This window comes from Schistocerca cancellata, chromosome 7 (assembly GCF_023864275.1).
Source record: "Schistocerca cancellata isolate TAMUIC-IGC-003103 chromosome 7, iqSchCanc2.1, whole genome shotgun sequence".
NCBI lineage: Eukaryota > Metazoa > Arthropoda > Insecta > Orthoptera > Acrididae > Schistocerca > Schistocerca cancellata.
The window spans coordinates 422,677,055-422,695,811 of NC_064632.1; the positions used below are offsets into that span (position 1 = coordinate 422,677,055).

At 39.3% G+C, this 18,757-nt stretch overlaps 1 protein-coding gene across 1 annotated transcript in view; it reads right to left on the reverse strand.

The window, feature by feature from the left end:
• Positions 1-245: 245 nt before the first annotated feature.
• Positions 246-18,757, reverse strand: part of LOC126092293 (extracellular tyrosine-protein kinase PKDCC-like) — a 60,242-nt gene continuing 41,730 nt past the window's right edge. Inside the window, exon 6 of the mRNA XM_049907812.1 lies at positions 246-739. Coding sequence (XP_049763769.1) covers positions 651-739 — 89 coding nt within the window. The 3' untranslated portion in view covers positions 246-650. The remainder of the gene's footprint in view (positions 740-18,757) is intronic.

Consider the following 18,757-nt stretch of genomic DNA (forward strand, 5'->3'; position numbering starts at 1 on the left):
GTCTGCTACAATGTAATTTCTGTTTGGGGGGGGGGGGGGGGGGCTAATGAATTTATCAGCTCTTGTACAGTAGGATTATGACACAAAAAATATTTTGCAGATAGCATTCAGGATGAAGGACCAAACTGATGCAATATTAATGTGTGTCAGTTTCATGGGCAATATGTGAGAATTAAGTTTGATAATTTTAAGAGCACATTTACAGTTGAAATCTCAGTTTAACAAACATCAACAGACACAGGAAAAACAATCAAGCTTTTTATTGAAAAATGCCCCTTATGACATGTTGCAACAATAAAAATATGGTATTCTGTACAGAATTATATGAATAAACATGATTATAATAAAATTTTATCAATCCTTCCTAATACTGCTGAATACAGTACAAATAATACTGAAATTATTGCATTACTGAACAATGTTTAAAATATTTGACTTCAGTTTTCTCCATGCAGGTGTCCTGTCACTTTAACCAAACACTATACATAAAAGTTAAATGATCTGTTACATCCTCAATTATAATGCACATTTCATGAATGTTCATTGCAAATGTAATATTTTCTTTGCGTTTGTGTGGTAAGGAACAGACACAGCACACATTTTCACAATGTCACTGAAATTTAAGCCCACATTTCACAATTATCACATTCTCACATTTCATCTTTCTTTATCAATAAAGTATAACCTTTCCTTTCAGAAGGCAAACTGCAACCATTCTTGAAGACAGCCAATGTTCTGCCTGAAATCATATAATGTTGATAAAATAGCAGTGAAAAAGTTGTTTTCACATGTGACATCAATATTTACAATGCAAACACAATGGTTAGCTATTTTTTGCAAACAAATTATTGCTGGATCACAGTAATGAGACTTCCTCCAGCAACCTTACTTCTGTTAGTACAGAATAATAATAATAATAATAATAATAGCAGTCAAATATATCACGGCCTCCACATGTACATCATAAGCTCTCAGGTGTGGAGAACTTCCGATCACTCCCCATTTTTTTCATTCCTGATCATCTGACATAATTAGCAGAAAAACAACAAACATAGCCATTGCAAAATATGCAGCAGTTTGCTTCCTGCACGATTCCTTGGCTACTGCTTCATCAGTTAATTTTTTCTTTGTACTGAAAGCCCTAGTTTCTAAAAGAACAACACTTGCTCCAGATAGCCTGGTGGCTTACGAGTCGAAAACAGCTGATTAGGTAGAACTGAAAAGTGATGCTCATGAAGGGTAAATAGTTCATTCTGCAACTGAAAACAACATTCAGTGTTTCAGTTTTGTGACTAATTTGTTATCTGCACCAAGAAATTTGTGTACATAATCTATGCTAAGGCTGTGGGCCTTAATGTACAATTATTCAAAAACAGGAGTAAAAAGAAAGCGAATAATGGTACGCATATGAGAAGGTCACGGTTTAAAATCTAAGTATGGGATGACAACGACAACGATTATGGTGGTGGTGGTGGTGGTGGTGGTGGTGGTGGTGGTTGTTTCCATGGAAGTGTGATTTAATCCCTTTACCATCAGAATCAATAAGCCAATAACAAAGTTTTGCAAGTAAAATGAACAGAGTGGTAAAGAGTGGTCACACTGTCACAAGATACCACTTCCAGAGTACAGTGAAATGAGAGCAATGACAAAAGATGTAGCACATGTACAGGTGAAAATAGAGTGGACAGAGGAACTGCCGAAGTAAGATCTGCGGAGAAAAATGCTACCCACAACCCCCTCTCCTTCCCACACTGATACTTACTTAGAGAGTGCATCATAAGAAAAAGGAAAAGATATTGTTGGTAAGGACAAACAACACAGATTTCAAATATAAGGAGGCAAAATTCTCTCCAGCAGCCTCGCTCCCCTTTTCTGATGCAAAAAAAGCAACAGGAGATATCCCCTCCTCTACTCACAAATCAACTACTTTACATAAGGTAGAAATATAACTAGACCTGGATAAATTGAAAGAACAAGAGGTTGTTGATAGTTGCAGAGGAAGCATTAGGAAACAGTTGACTAGAAGACAGGAAAGGAGTACAGTAGAAGGCGAATGGGTACAGATGAAATAATGACGGCCGCAGAGAATCAAATAGGTAAAAAGGCAAGGCCTAGTAGAAATCCTTAGGTAATGTGAGAGGTACTGAATTTAACTGATGCAAGGACAGGAATTACAAGGCAGCAAATGACACAGGCAAAAAGGAATACAAACATTTAAAAAATGAGATTGAGAGGAAGTGCTAAATTGCTAAAAAAGGAATACAAACATTTAAAAAATGAGATTGAGAGGAAGTGCTAAATTGCTAATCAGGAATGGCAAGAGAACGAACTTAAGGATTTAGAAGCGTATTTCGTTATGAGAAAGATAGATACCACCACCTACAGAAAAATTAAAGTGGTCTTTGGGGAAAATAGAAGCAGCTGTAAGAATATCATGAGCTCAGATGGTAAATATTATAGAAAGGCAAGGGGATGTGGATGTAGATGAAGACGAGATGGGAAATTGATACTGCAAGAAGAATTTCACAAAGCTCAAGGCGAAACAAGCCCATGGGGGGAAGGGTTTAGATGATATTCCGTCAGAACTACTGACAGACTTGAGAGAGCCAGCCATGACAAAACTCTTCCATTGGTGTGCAAGATGTAAGAGACAGGAGAAATGCCCTCAGACTTCAAGAAGAATGTAATAATTGCAATTCCAAAGTAAGCAGGTGCTGGAAGGTGTGAAAATTACTGAACTCTCAATTTAATAAGTCACAGCTGCAAAATACTAACATGAATTCTTTATACAGAAATGGAAAAACTGGTAGAAGCCGACCTTGGGGAAGATCAGTTTGGATTCCAGAGGAATGTAGGAACATGCGAGATAATACTGACACTACAACTTCCCATAGCAGACGGGCTGGGGAAAGGCAAACCTACATTTATAGCATTTATAGACTTAGAGAAAGCTTTTGATAATGTTCACTGGAATACTATCTTTCAAATTCTAAGGGTGGTAGAGATAAAATACAGGGAGCGAAAGGCTATTTACAGTTTGTACAGAAACCAGATGGCAGTTATAAGAGTCAAGAGGCATGAAAGGCAAGCAGTGGTTGGGAAGGGAGTGAGACGGGGTTGTAGCCTATCTCTGATGTTATTCAAACTGTATACTGAGCAAGCAGTAACGGAAACAAAAGAAAAATATGGAGCAAGAATGAACATCCAGGGAGAGCAAAGGACTTGGAACAGAAGTTGAATGGAATGGACAGTGTCTTGAAAGGAGGATACTAGATGAAGATCAACAAAATCAAAACAAGGATATCAGAATGTAGTTGAATTAAATCAGGTGATGCTAAGAGATTCAGATTAGGGAAAGAGACAAAGTAGTACATGGGGGTTTGATATCTGAGCAGCAAAATAACTGATGACAGCCAAAATAGAGAGTATATAAAATGTAGACTGGCAATTGCCAGAAAAGCATTTCTGGAGAAGAGAAATTTGTTAACATCAAAAGTAGATTTAAGTGTTAAGAAGTCTTTTCTGAAGGTATCTGTGTGGAGTGTAGCCATGTACAGAAATGAAACTAAACAGTTTAGATAAAAAGAGAATAGAAGCTTTTGAAATGTGGTGCCACAGAAGAATGCTGAATATTAGATGGGTTGATCATGATGTAGGGAATAGAAATGGGGAGACAATAAATTTGTGGCACAACCAGACAAGGAGAAGGGATCATTTGATAGGACACATTCTGAGACATTAAGGGATCTCAAATTTAGGATTAGAGGGAAGTGTGAGGGGTAAAAGTTGTACACGGAGACCACGAGATGAATGCAATAAGCAGATTCAGAAAGATGTAGGTTGCTGTAGTTATTCGGAGATGAAGAGGCTCGCATAGAATAGAGTAGCATGGAAAGCTCCACCAAACCAATCTTCAAGCCAAAGACCACAAAAAAAAAATCCCTAAGATGACTAAAATGTCATCTGTTTTTGTTGCATTGTCAACTACACTCCGTGGCAATTATCAGTACATAATTTGTGCCGTACATCAAGAGATTTTTGATACATTTCAAGCACCTGTTGGACTGCCATGTTCTCTCCATACGTGTTGAAGAGATTTCTCTTGCCATAGTACATAGCCATGTGTGAGGTAACTATGAAAAATACAGATGTGACAGGACTACAGCTTCTCTTTGAGAGGGGTAAAGTGATTTTCTCCAGTTCTTAGTAGGGGCTTCTGTCTTTCAGAATTTGTTGGGTTTAATGTTGGTCATCCATTCTTCTTTCCATTTTTGTACGATATGTTGTGTGAGATGTGCCTGTAAGCCAGTTTCTGGGATTTTTATTGGCAGCAGGTCCATTGTGAGGCTTCATTGGCTAATGTATTAGCACGATCATTGCCCGGGTACCTATGTGGCTCTGTGCCCAGGGGAATAGCATGGTAGTCTCTGTATTGATCAAGAGGTATAAAAGTTTGTGGGTGCTGGAAGCAAATCAGTGGAGAATAATTTTTAACTGCCTTCACACTAGTTGAAGTGGTCACTGTACAGCAGACTGTTTCAGGCAGGTTGAGGTTTTAATACGTGGGAGAGCTCTATCTATTGCTACTAATTCTCCGTGTCGAAGCGTTGTATAGTGAGGAGCACTGTTCATGAACATTAGTTACAGATAAACGAATAGCCAACTATCATCATCCTTACTGTATGTTGGACTTAGGTTGCATGATCAGATGACAGAGTAAAACCTATAGCAATGAATATTAGGGACTGTTTGATCCTTGATGCCACACTGGAGGACGATTTAGTGCAGCTCTGCCTCTGGAATAGGTGGGAAAAAAGTTGCTATTGGGGGGGGGGGGGGGGGGAGCTGGGGGAGGGAGCTCTTGATGCATGTCTTTTTGCCTAACTGCTGCTGCTGTTGTTGTGTGTGTTTGTTTTCAAAATATTCATAAGCAAATATTCATAAGGGGGTCTGGAAAACCATGTAGTAGCAAGGATGTTTTGCCCTAGAGTAAATTTTAACTGCATAATTAACATTTGCTGACAGTGTATCTTTAAATATGCAGTACCTGCTCCTGAAAGGAAACTTTCAAATGGGACTCATACATAAAGCTCCAATTACAAAATGGACTCCATTATTGTCAGAGTGTCTAGCAGGGCTACAGCAGAAGGTGCTGTTGACCAGCATGCAACACATTTGTAGACTGGTTGGGATAAAATTGATGACTGGTAAAAATTTACTGGAATCTGTTGGTGTGCTTCCCAAGAAATGTTTCTGAAGACATGTAAGACATTTGATTACAGCATACAGGTAGGTTTGACCTGCTTTGTGAGTGGTAATTGTATCAACTGGTGGTCGAATAGCAATTCCAGAGGCCGAAGTCATACCACTTTCGGCCATCTATTATCCATATATAATACATGTACTGGATGGGCTAATCGAATTCTGCAGAAGTGCTTAAGTCAGAATTTAGTGGGAAAAAATGATACCTAGGATTATGGGCACATACTATTGTCTTCTGAATGGCTATTTATACACTCTGCAGAACACTAAGCTCAAGACTGATGTTTGTCTTGCAACAGCAGCGACTGTGTTTATGGCAACTGTGAAGAAGGTATGGTATCCCATTTTCCTGTACACGTTGATTACTAAATGACCATACTAACAATGACATGCCAAAGGGCAAGAAATTATTTAATGGAAGTTTGCAGACTGGCTAGCAAGCCCCACCCAACTAATGCAGCTAAGATCTGGTGTTGTCATGCTGTATTGTAAATCTTTTGTAAGGAAGACCACCACCAGGTGTAAATGAAATCTGAAGGCTTCCCTGAGAGTGGACTCAAGTTGTAAAAGATGGTTTGTTGTGGATGAATACCTTTGAAATCTCTATTTAAATGGTGAAAGCAAATTTATAATTTATAGACACCAATTACATCTGTGACTGGTCATCTGTTCCAATAGTTTGCATACAGTTGGCACTGAACTGGTTGGTTTGTTAGCTGTCAGTATTTGTGCGGCTCTTACCATGTTTTGTTGGTTGGTTCACTAGTTGTTTGATGGGGAGGGGACCAAACAGTGAGGTCATCAGTCCCTTTGGATTAGGGAAGGAAGTCAGCCAAGACCTTTTTTCCTTTCAAAGGAACCAAGCGGTTGTTTGCCTGAAGCGATTTAGGGAAATCACGGAGAACCTGAATCAGGATCGCTGGACTTTGATCTGAAATGTCGTCCTCCCAAATGCGAGTCCAGTGGGCTAAACTCTGTGCCATCTCACTTTATCAGGTTTCAGTATGGTACAATTCATTGGATTCTAAAATCTCCCTCTTGCCCTATCTTATAACACCAGGATATTTTGTTTCCTTTAGTCACTAAGATGGTGAAGCATTTGGTTGTGTGTATTACATGAGCTTAGGGAGGTATCTCTGCATCGTGTTAGTGCATTGCTGAGTTCCCTGTCTATAAAAGGGAAATCCTTGTCATTGTAAACCTGTTTGTACATGTGAATTACATTATTTCTGTTGTTCTTAAATTGTAATACCAAGGCATGTCTAATATCCTTGTATAAGAGATCCACAAATAAACCAAACCACCACCACCACCACCACCACCACCACCACCACCACCACCACCACCACCACCACCACAAAAAAGCTAATGCCTGAAGTGCTGAAGATTTTTTTAGTAGCATAATTGCTGAAGCAATTTAATTTTTTATTATAGTCGTGACCAGGTCAAGATCATAGGAAAGGATATTATTATTATTATTATTATTTCTTTCTTTTCTCAGATGTTATGTCCAGTCAAAAAATGGAAAGTGACGCGGACCTTGATCAAGCGTGACTTCCTTTAACTGTACGGTATATGTTATATTGCATTTAGGAACTTTCGGATAATTGAACAAGTATCAATAATTACGGATTTCTGTAGTTGTATATATAAGTTTGGATGTAGCTGTATTGCGTTGGTGTACTGGTGGATATTGTGTGGTATGACTCCTGTAGTTGATAGTATAATTGGGATAATGTCAACTTTATCCTGATGCCACATGTCCTTGACTTCCTCAGCCAGTTCGATGTATTTTTCAATTTTTTCTCCTGTTTTCTTTTGTATATTTGTTGTATTGGGTATGGATATTTCGATTAGTTGTGTTAATTTCTTCTTTTTATTGGTGAGTATGATGTCAGGTTTGTTATGTGGTGGTGTTTTATCTGTTATAATGGTTCTGTTCCAGTATAATTTGTATTCCTCATTCTCCAGTACATTTTGTGGTGCATACTTGTATGTGGGAACGTGTTGTTTTATTAGTTTATGTTGTAAGGCAAGCTGTTGATGTATTATTTTTGCTACATTGTCATGCCTTCTGGGGTATTCTGTATTTGCTAGTATTGTACATCCGCTTGTGATGTGATTTACTGTTTCTATTTGTTGTTTGCAAAGTCTGCGTTTATCTGTTGAGGTATTGGGATCTTTAATAATATGCTTGCTGTAATATCTGGTGTTTATTGTTTGATCCTGTATTGCAATCATGACTCCTTCCATCTCACTGTATATATTGCCTTTTCTTAGCCATGTGTTGGATGTGTCTTGATCGATGTGTGGCTGTGTTAGATGATACGGGTGCTTGCCATGTAGTATTTTCTTTTTCCAATTTACTTTTTTCGTATCTGTTGATGTTATGTGATCTAGAGGGTTGTAGAAGTGGTTATGAAATTGCAGTGGTGTAGCCGATGTATTTATATGAGTGATTGCTTTGTGTATTTTGCTAGTTTCTGCTCGTTCTAGAAAGAATTTTCTTAAATTGTCTACCTGTCCATAATGTAGGTTTTTTATGTCAATAAATCCCCTTCCTCCTTCCTTTCTGCTTAATGTGAATCTTTCTGTTGCTGAATGTATGTGATGTATTTTATATTTGTGGCATTGTGATTGTGTAAGTGTATTGAGTGCTTCTAGGTCTGTGTTACTCCATTTCACTACTCCAAATGAATAGGCCAATATCGGTATAGCACAAGTATTTATAGCTTTTGTCTTGTTTCTTGCTGTTAATTCTGTTTTCAGTATTTTTGTTAGTCTTTGTCTATATTTTTCTTTTAGTTCTTCTTTAATATTTGTATTAACTATTCCTATTTTTTGTCTGTATCCTAGATATTTATAGGCATCTGTTTTTTCCATCGCTTCTATGCAGTCGCTGTGGTTATCCAATATGTAATCTTCTTGTTTAGTGTGTTTTCCCTTGACTATGCTATTTTTCTTACATTTGTCTGTTCCAAAAGCCATATTTATATCATTGCTGAATACTTCTGTTATCTTTAGTAATTGGTTGAGTTGTTGATTTGTTGCTGCCAGTAGTTTTAGATCATCCATGTATAGCATATGTGTGATTTTGTGTTGGTATGTTCCAGTAATATTGTATCCATAATTTGTATTATTTAGCATATTGGATAGTGGGTTCAGAGCAAGGCAGAACCAGAAAGGACTTAATGAGCCTCCTTGGTATATTCCACGCTTAATCTGTATTGGCTGTGATGTGATAATATTTGAATTTGTTTGTATATTAAGTGTGGTTTCCCAATTTTTCATTACTATGTTTCGGAACTGCATCAATTTAGGATCTACTTTGTATATTTCCATTATTTGTAGTAACCATGAGTGGGGTACACTATCAAAAGCTTTTAGGTAATCAATGTATGCGTAGTGTAGTGACCTTTGTTTAGTTTTAGCTTGATATGTCACCTCTGCATCTATTATCAGTTGCTCTTTACATCCTCGTGCTCCTTTGCAACAGCCTTTTTGTTCTTCATTTATAATTTTGTTCTGTGTTGTATGTGTTATTAATTTCTGTGTAATGACTGAAGTTAATATTTTGTAGATTGTTGGTAGGCATGTTATGGGGCGATATTTGGCTGGGTTTGCTGTGTCTGCTTGATCTTTAGGTTTCAGATAAGTTATTCCATGTGTAAGTGTATCAGGGAATGTGTATGGGTCTGCAATGTAACTGTTAAATAATTTAGTTAGATGTGAATGTGTTGAGGTGAACTTCTTTAGCCAGAAATTTGCTATTTTATCTTTTCCAGGGGCTGTCCAATTGTGAGTAGAATTAATTGCTTGGGTGACTTCATGTTGCAAAATTATCACTTCAGGCATCCGCGGTATCATCTTTATGTGTCTGTTTCTGCTTGCATCCACCGTGCATGCCTGTTATGTTGTACCGGGTTTGACCATATGTTGCTCCAGAAGTGTTCCATGTCTGTTATGCTTGGTGGATTGTCTACTTTAATGTGTGTGGTATCTATTGTCTGGTAAAATTTCTTTTGGTTTGTGTTGAATGTTTGGTTTTGTTTCCTTCTATTTTCACTTTTTTTGTATCTTCTAAGTCGTTTGGCCAATGCTTGTAATTTCTGCTTCTTTTCATCTAATTGCTCTATTGCTTCTTGTTGTGAGATTTTACCTAACCTTTTTCCTTTTTTTTCTGACATTTCATTTCTTATAAATTGTGTTAGCTGTCCAATGTCTTTTCTCAGTTTTTCTATTCTGATCTGTAGCCTGTGTTGCCATGCTGGTTTTGTGGGTTTCTTCTGTGTGTTGGTTGGTTCTGATCTCTGCCTAGTATGTATATTTAGTGTAGCGAGTGCTCCTATATAAACCAGTAGTTGTGTTTTCATTTATTTTGTTGTGTACGATTGTGTTGAAAGGTTTTATTGTTGTTTCGACTTGTGGGTTATTTGGTGGTCTATGCAAGAATGGTTTAATGTCTGTATTTGTGTCTTTGCATTCTATGTATGTCAGCTGAAATTTCTCTTCTATATCTAACTTGTGTGTCACTTCGTGTTCTATTTGTGCTTGTTCTGGTGGCTGTCTTAAAATTTCGTTTTCCTCTGATTGTTTAATTGATGCGTGTTGGTCTTTGTTTGTTTGCTCTGGGATGTTTGAGTCCATTACTGTATTTTCTTCTTCTTCTGATTGCACATTATTTTGTTCCAGTATTTGTTGTACTTGTTGTTTGATGTTTTCTAATTCTGACTGGGGTATCCTGTTATTTTTGATTATTACACGGATCTGATTAGCTAGTCGTTGTTCTGTTAAAAATTTTAGTTATGGGTATCTGGTAATAAATGTTGTGTATACTTGTGATCTGTATCCAGTTGTGTTGGTTCCTAGGTTTGTTGCTTGGTAATAACAGAACATGAGGTGTCGATTAACTTCATCTGACCATCTCATCCTCTGTCTTTGTTTTCCTTCTAGGGTGGTTGCAGGAAGCATATCCTGCAAAACACCTCTATTTGGATTTAAATCATTTTCCAGTTGGCTAGCAGTGTCGTTACCATTGTGGGCGGGCATAGGGTTCAAGCGTCGTCCCCGACCATGACGGCGCTTGTCCGACGCTTCTTTAGTTCTGTCCTGTACCAAGTAATAACACTAAAAGGGGGGTTAGCCCTATTAGTGGTTTGTTCTTTTCATCACCTTTTACGACTGGCAGAACATACCGGAGGTCTATTCTTTTCCCGGGCCTCCACGGGGTTTATTATTATTATTATTGACTTTTTTTCTCAGACTTAAGTCTGGTTAAAAATGGAACGTGACGCGGACCTCGGTCAAGCGTGACTTCCTTGTAACTGTATGGTATATGTTATATTGCATTTAGGAACTTTCGGGTAATTGAACAAGTATCAATAATTACAGATTTTTGTAATTGTATATATATGTTTGGATGTAGCTGTATTGCATTGATGTACTGGTGAATATTGTGAGGTATGACTCCTGTAGTTGATAGTATAATTGGGATAATGTCGACTTTATCCTGATGCCACATGTCCTTGACTTCCTCAGCCAGTTCGATGTATTTTTCAATTTTTTCCCCTGTTTTCTTCTGTATATTTGTTGTGTTGGGTATGGATATTTCAATTAGTTGTGTTAATTTCTTCTTTTTATTGGTGAGTATGATGTCAGGTTTGTTATGTGGTGTTGTTTTATCTGTTATAATCGTTCTGTTCCAGTATAATTTGTATTCATCATTCTCCAGTACATTTTGTGGTGTGTACTTGTATGTGGGAATGTGTTGTTTTATTAGTTTATGTTTTATGGCAAGTTGTTGATGTATTATTTTTGCTACATTGTCATGTCTTCTGGGGTATTCTGTATTTGCTAGTATTGTACATCCGCTTGTGATGTGATCTACTGTTTCTATTTGTTGTTTGCAAAGTCTGCGTTTATCTGTTGTGGTATTGGGATCTTTAATAATATGCTTGCTGTAATATCTGGTGTTTATTGTTTGATCCTGTATTGCGATCATGAATCCTTCCGTCTCACTGTATATATTGCCTTTTCTTAGCCATGTGTTGGATGCGTCTTGATCGATGTGTGGCTGTGTCAGATGATACGGGTGCTTGCCGTGTAGTGTTTTCTTTTTCCAATTTACTTTCTTTGTATCTGTTGATATTATGTGATCTAAAGGGTTGTAGAAGTGGTTATGAAATTGCAATGGTGTAGCTGATGTATTTATATGAGTGATTGCTTTGTGTATTTTGCTAGTTTCTGCTCGTTCTAGAAAGAATTTTCTTAAATTGTCTACCTGTCCATAATGTAGGTTTTTTATATCTATAAATCCCCTTCCACCTTCCTTTCTGCTTAATGTGAATCTTTCTGTTGCTGAATGTATGTGATGTATTCTATATTTGTGGCATTGTGATCGTGTAAGTGTATTGAGTGCTTCTAGGTCTGTGTCACTCCATTTCACTACTCCAAATGAGTAGGTCAATACTGGTATAGCATAAGTATTTATAGCTTTTGTCTTGTTTCTTGCTGTCAATTCTGTTTTCAGTATTTTTGTTAGTCTTTGTCTATATTTTTCTTTTAGTTCTTCTTTAATATTTGTATTATCTATTCCTATTTTTTGTCTGTATCCTAGGTATTTATAGGCATCTGTTTTTTCCATCGCTTCTATGCAGTCGCTGTGGTTATCCAATATGTAATCTTCTTGTTTAGTGTGTTTGCCCTTGACTATGCTATTTTTCTTACATTTGTCTGTTCCAAAAGCCATATTTATATCATTGCTGAATACTTCTGTTATCTTTAGTAATTGGTTGAGTTGTTGATTTGTTGCTGCCAGTAGTTTTAGATCATCCATGTATAGCAAATGTGTGATTTTGTGTGGATATGTTCCAGTAATATTGTATCCATAATTTGTATTATTTAGCATGTTGGATAGTGGGTTCAGAGCAAGACAGAACCAGAAAGGACTTAATGAGTCTCCTTGGTATATTCCACGCTTAATCTGTATTGGCTGTGATGTGATGCTATCTGAATTTGTTTGGATATTAAGTGTGGTTTTCCAGTTTTTCATTACTGTGTTTAGAAAGTGTATCAATTTAGGATCTACTTTGTATATTTCCAAAATCTGTAGTAACCATGAGTGGGGTACACTATCAAAGGCTTTTTGGTAATCAATGTATGCGTAGTGTAGGGACCTTTGTTTAGTTTTAGCTTGATATGTCACCTCTGTATCAATTATCAGTTGCTCTTTACATCCTCGTGCTCCTTTGCAGCAGCCTTTTTGTTCTTCATTTATAATTTTGTTCTGTGTTGTATGTGTCATTAATTTCTGTGTGATGACTGAAGTTAATATTTTGTAGATTGTTGGTAGGCATGTTATGGGGCGATATTTAGCTGGGTTTGCTGTGTCTGCTTGATCTTTAGGTTTCAGATAGGTTATTCCATGTGCAAGTGTATCAGGGAATGTGTATGGGTCTGCAATGTAACTGTTAAATAACTTAGTTAGATGTGAATGTGTTGAGGTGAACTACTTTAGCCAGTAATTTGCTATTTTATCATTTCCAGGGGCTTTCCAATTGTGTGTAGAATTAATTGCTCGGGTGACTTCATGTTGCAAAATTATCACTTCAGGCATTTGTGGTATCATCTTGTATGTGTCTGTTTCTGCTTGTATCCACCGTGCATGCCTGTTATGTTGTACCGGGTTTGACCATATGCTGCTCCAGAAGTGTTCCATGTCTGTTATGTTTGGTGGATTGTCTATTTTAATGTGTGTGTTATCCATTGTTTGGTAAAATCTCTTTTGGTTTGTGTTGAATGTTTGGTTTTGTTTCCTTCTATTTTCACTTTTTTTGTATCTTCTAAGTCGTTTGGCCAATGCTTGCAATTTCTGCTTTTTTTCATCTAATTGCTCTATTGCTTCTTGTTGTGAGATTTTACCTAACCTTTTTCGTTTTTTGTCTGATATTTCATTTCTTATAAATTGTGTTAGCTGTCCGATGTCTTTTCTCAGTTTTTCTATTCTGATCTGTAACCTGTGTTGCCATGCTGGTTTTGTGCGTTTCTTCTGTGTGTTGGTTTGTTCTGATCTATGCCTAGTGTGTATATTTAGTGTAGTGAGTGCTCCTATATAAACCAGTAGTTTTAACTCTTCCATAGTTGTGTTTTCATTTATTTTGTTGTGTATGATTGTGTTGATAGTTTTTATTGTTGTTTCGACTTGTGGGTTATTTGGCGGTCTATGCAAGAATGGTCTAATGTCTGTATTTGTGTCTTTGTATTCTATATATGTCAGCTGAAATTTCTCTTCTATATCTAACACGTGTGTCACTTCATGTTCTATTTGTGCTTGTTCTGGTGGCTGTCTCAAGATTTCGTTTTCCTCTGATTGTTTAATTGATGCGTGTTGGTCTTTGTTTGTTTGCTCTGGGATGTTTGAGTCCATTACTGTGTTTTCTTCTTCTTCTGATTGCACATTATTTTGTTCCAGTATTTGTTGTACTTGTTGTTTGATGTTTTCTAATTCTGACTGGGGTATCCTGTTATTATTATTATTATTATTATTATTATTATTATTATTATTATTATTATTGTTTTTGTTTTAGGGTGCAAAAACAGCTAGGGTCATACGCATGTCAGAACCGTAGAACACGAAGACAAAAGAGGAATTAAAAACACTTACATGTTAAGTCCAACTGACCTCAGGTCACACCTCCCAAACATCTGACAGAGGGACCCAATGGCAATGGAAGGTAACAGCTCACGCAATCACCCCTCCCTTGCCTGGCCTGTATCAGGGGGTACATGAGAACCCTACCTGTTGATCCGGGGCTAGGAATTATGCATTACCCAGTCATCTGTGAAGTGTCAGATGTGTGGGTTGGCCTTCATGTGCACACAGGAAGGAAGAAGAGAAAGAAGAGCCTCCAACACCAAAGTGGAAGGAGGATAGGGAGAGGGGAAATGAAAAACAGTGAGGAGACTGTTTTGATGTCAGCTACTGAAAATGCAGAACACACTCCCAAAAACATCCTAGACATATTCCTCAATGGAGGGGAAAAAGAATAGCAAGAGAATAGACACGCAGCACGGAAAGGAAAAGATGCTGGAAAGGCTGGAGCCCCATGGTAGCCAAGCAGAAACCCACCACAGAGCGGTGAGCCCCATGGGGAGGGGGAATGAGGATTATAGTCGATGGTACACATACCAGATGTTCCGTAAGAAGGGGGAAGTATAATTCTCTGGTTACAGTATAAAAATAGCAGTAACTGGTTATTAAATTGTCTAGCATACCAACTAGGTATAAAATAATGAAACCATAGTAATTAATTGCAAAAGAAAGAAAATAATCAAATATATAAAAATTTGATGTGAAAGAAAAGGTACTTTAGACAGAAAATTATGAAGTGGTTGTTTTGTTTTGTTTTGTTTTAGGGCACAAAAAGAACAGGGTTGTATGTACCCATGTCAAAACTGTAAAACACGAAGACAAAGAGAGGAGTTAAAAAATGACCACATGTCAATCCCAATTGACAGAAGAGAAGACAGCTACAAACAGGGATGTGGAGAAAGATTTATAAAATATACAATAGAGAAATGGAGATCCAGAACTAAAAATTAAATGGCCTTCGCTATACTGCTATGACACATAAAAAGTAAAAAACATTGACAGCCCAAGCGTCATTGACTAAAATGGCCGGTAACTCAGATGGCAAACACAAACTGTAACACATGTGGTTACAGAAGAACATTCAGTCAGGAAATGGTGAACAATTAAAAGTTGAGCGCAATGTGCACAAAGTGTCGAGGAAGCACCACTTAACAAATGGCGATGGTTAGAAAGACAGTGCCCAATATGCAACCTAGTTAAAATGACTTCCTCGTGGCGAGAGGGCCAAGATGAGGTCGTCCAAGCCACTGGGAGAGGCTTAATAACCCCGGAGCTTGTTCCCATGAAGGGAGGACCAGTGGTGATGCCAAAGGGACACCATCTACCTACAGATGGCAACACAGAGATCATTGGAGAAAATTTAAGGACTAGTGGGCTGAGGTACAAGGACTGCAGCCTTTACAGCAGCCTCGTTTCCTATCAGACCAACATGACCAGGAACCCACATAAACATCACAGGGGCTCCATCAAGAGTGAACAAGTGACAGCTTTCCTGGACCCGTTGCACTAAGGGATGGATGGCATACAGCACACAGAGGCTTTGAAGGGCACAGAGTCAGAGCAGATGAGGCAATTTAAAATTCTGTGTGGCTGGATGTACTGCATGGCCTGATAGAGGGCACAGAGCTCTGCTGTAAATACTGAGCAGTGTTCCGGAAGCCAATACTCAAAAATGTCGGTGTCAATGACGAAGGCACACCCAACACCATGGTCAGTTTGGGAGCCATCAGTGTACACAAAGGTACCATCACGAAGTTCCATGCGAAGGTCATGAAACTGAAGGCGATAGAGTGAGGCCACAAGAAGCCAAGGTGGTGAAGGGTTCACAATCATTGGGAAAGTTGCAGGAAGCATGAAGTTATGCTCCCGGAGCAAGAGCTGAAAGCAAACTCCAAGAGGTAACAGAGAAGAGGGATGCGCTTCATACTGGTGATCAAAGGAGTCATCGAAGGAGGAGGCATAGAATAGGTGGCCATGCGTGGCAGACAAACAGCATGCATATCTACTGAGGAGAAAGTCACAGCGGTAGAACAGTGGTAGTTAGCAGCTGCTGCATACCGGTTGTCAACCGCATTAGTGTAAAAGGCGCTAGTGCCCAAACAGATGCCACGATGGTGGATGGTATTGAGACGTTGTAAGAGGGATGGACGTGCAGATGCATAAATGAAACATTCATAATCTAGTTTCAAAAGGACAACAGACCAGTACAAACAGAGGAGGGAGGTTTCACCTTGCAAAAACAGCTGGTGAGAGAAATGGCGCAGTAGCTAGAAGGAAGGTATTTGTTTTTACGGAGCTTAGGTATGGATATGAAAGTGGCTTCATGGCAGCGTCTGGGAAATGTGCCCTCTGCCCAGATGCTGTTGTACATATTAAGCAGAAAGTGCTTGCCTGCAAGAGAAAGGTGCTGCAACATCTGAATGTGAACCGCACCTGGTCCTGTAGCAGAGGATCGGGATGAAATGAGAGCATGATCTAGCTGCCTCATAGTAAAGGTGGCATTGTAGCACTCATGATTCTGAGAAGAGAAGGGTATCGCTTGAGCCTCCTCCATTTGTTTCTGATGGAAGGAGGCAGGATGATAGGAGGAGTTGCTCTAAATCCCTGCAGAATGGCAACCCAAGTTGTTGGAGATAGCAATAGGGTCAGTGATGAAATCATCTAGTACTGTCAGGCCGGAAATTGGGGAATGGATCTTCGTTCCAGAGAGCTGTTTAAGGCTGGCCCTCACGACGGAAGAAGGAGTGGAACTGTTAAAAGACCAAGTGAATGAAATCCAGCTAGTTTTTTTTGCTATCCTGAAGAATGTGACGACACAGTGCACGCATCTGTTTATAATGAATACAGTTTGCCATTGTAGGATGACTATTAAAAACATGGAGAGCATGTCTCCGTGTGCGAATTGCGTCACTGCATGCCTCAGTCCACCAAGGGACTGGGACACAGCATGGTACACAGAAAGTGCGAGGAATGGAATGTTCTGCAGCGGTAAGGAGAAAGTTTGTAAGGTATTCCAGTTGGTCGTCACCACAATTGGGGAATTTTGTTCGTTGAAGGTCACCAGGGAGGAGTAAAGCCTCCAGTCAGCTTTAGTAAGCTGCCAATTGGGTGTGCATGTAGGTGGGTTAGGAGTCAGTGAACAGATAACACAGGAAATGTTTGCTCGAATATGTGTCAGAGAATGGACCACTTGAGATGTTGGGCAAGCTGGGCTGTCCAAATAGGAATAGGTGAGCGTGGAGTCTGAAAGTAACATAGGTGCTCCTCTGTTAAGGCAGATGAAGTCAGCCAAGAGGGCACCTCCGTGACAGGTTCTGGGAGAACCCCAAAGGGAATGGTGCACATTAAAGTCACTGAGCAGCAGGAAGGATGAGGTAGCTGCTCAATAAGCTGGAGGATGTCTGCCCTGGTGACATCGAATGACAGAGGAACGTAAATGATACAAAGGGAAAAGGTTAAGTGAGGAAGAAAAATGTGAACTGCAACAGCTTGAAATCGTGCAGTAAGGGAGATGGTTTGACTATGAACTTCATCCTGGATGAGCTGCATGATTTCCCCATCAGATGGAATGCCGTTCTCAGTGGGGGATGGGGGAAGGGGGAGGGGGGTCAAAACGGATTTAAAAGACATGCGGGAGGTCAAAGTGGTCATGAGGATGCAATTTTGTTTCCTGTAGGCAGAAAACAAGTGGACACTGTGATTCCAAGAGCAGCCATAGTTCCTCCTTGTTGCATCTAATGCTGCGAACATTCCATTTGAGGAGAGTCATGACAAGGAAAAGGGAGGAGGGAAAAAATGAAGAGGTGTCATATAAGACGATCTGCTGCAGGGTGCAGAGACTGGAAGGTGCTGCTCCATGAGATCTAGACAGGCATCGGCATTCTCCCTCAGTTGGTCTGCGAAGTCCAGGGCAGAAAAATGATTGATGGTGCACACCAATGACATGGAGGTTGGCCAGATGAGGGCATGACATGGTGACACCATTGAAGAGTATTTCCAATTAGGCAAAGGAGACCATTTGCCTTTGTTGAATTTCTTGGAACCTTTGTGACTAACTGTTAACTCAAGGGATGTAAAGTCTCTGTGGGAGTATTGCTCTGTACTTTCTCGCTTGCTGATTGTGTAGCAGGTGATTTCGCCATGTGAGGCGAACACTTGGTGGCTTGTTGCACAGCTGGAGGAGACAAGGGATGCTACTGTGACACTGGATAATTTTACAGCTGCGGTGCTGAATTTGAGGTCACATGTCTGTGTAGCCATGTCCGTAGAGTGAGAGGTAGCAACAACAGTACTGTAAGTGCTGGATGGTAAAACTCAGGGTTTCCAACTAGCCAACAAGTTGCGAGCAAGAGGGTATGGCACTTTTTCCTTCACCTGGATCTCCTGGACTGCCCCGCTCATCGAGATACATGGGACAGTTTTGGGAGAGGCTGCAGTGTTGTCATTGCAATTGATACAGTGGGGAGGAGGAGGCAGACAGTCACTCTCATGAGCTTTCCTACCACAAGTTACACATTTGGCCGGGTGTTGACAAGACATTCTAGTGTGGTTGAAATCATGACACTGAAAGCAGCGCATCAGGTTCGGAATGTAAGGTTGGACTGTGATAACTTCATAGCCTGCTTTGATCTTGGACGGAAGTACCACTCTAACAAGTGAGAAAAGGAGTGTGTGTATGGGCATTTAGGATGCATCTACCTTTTTCATCACCCAATGGATGGCAATGACACCTGATCAGAGAGATATGTTTGGATTTCGGCCTTGGTCAGACCGTCGAGCAGCCTAATGTAACTAATACCACAGGAAGAATTCAGCATTGCACGGGCCTCGAAATGAACAGGATAG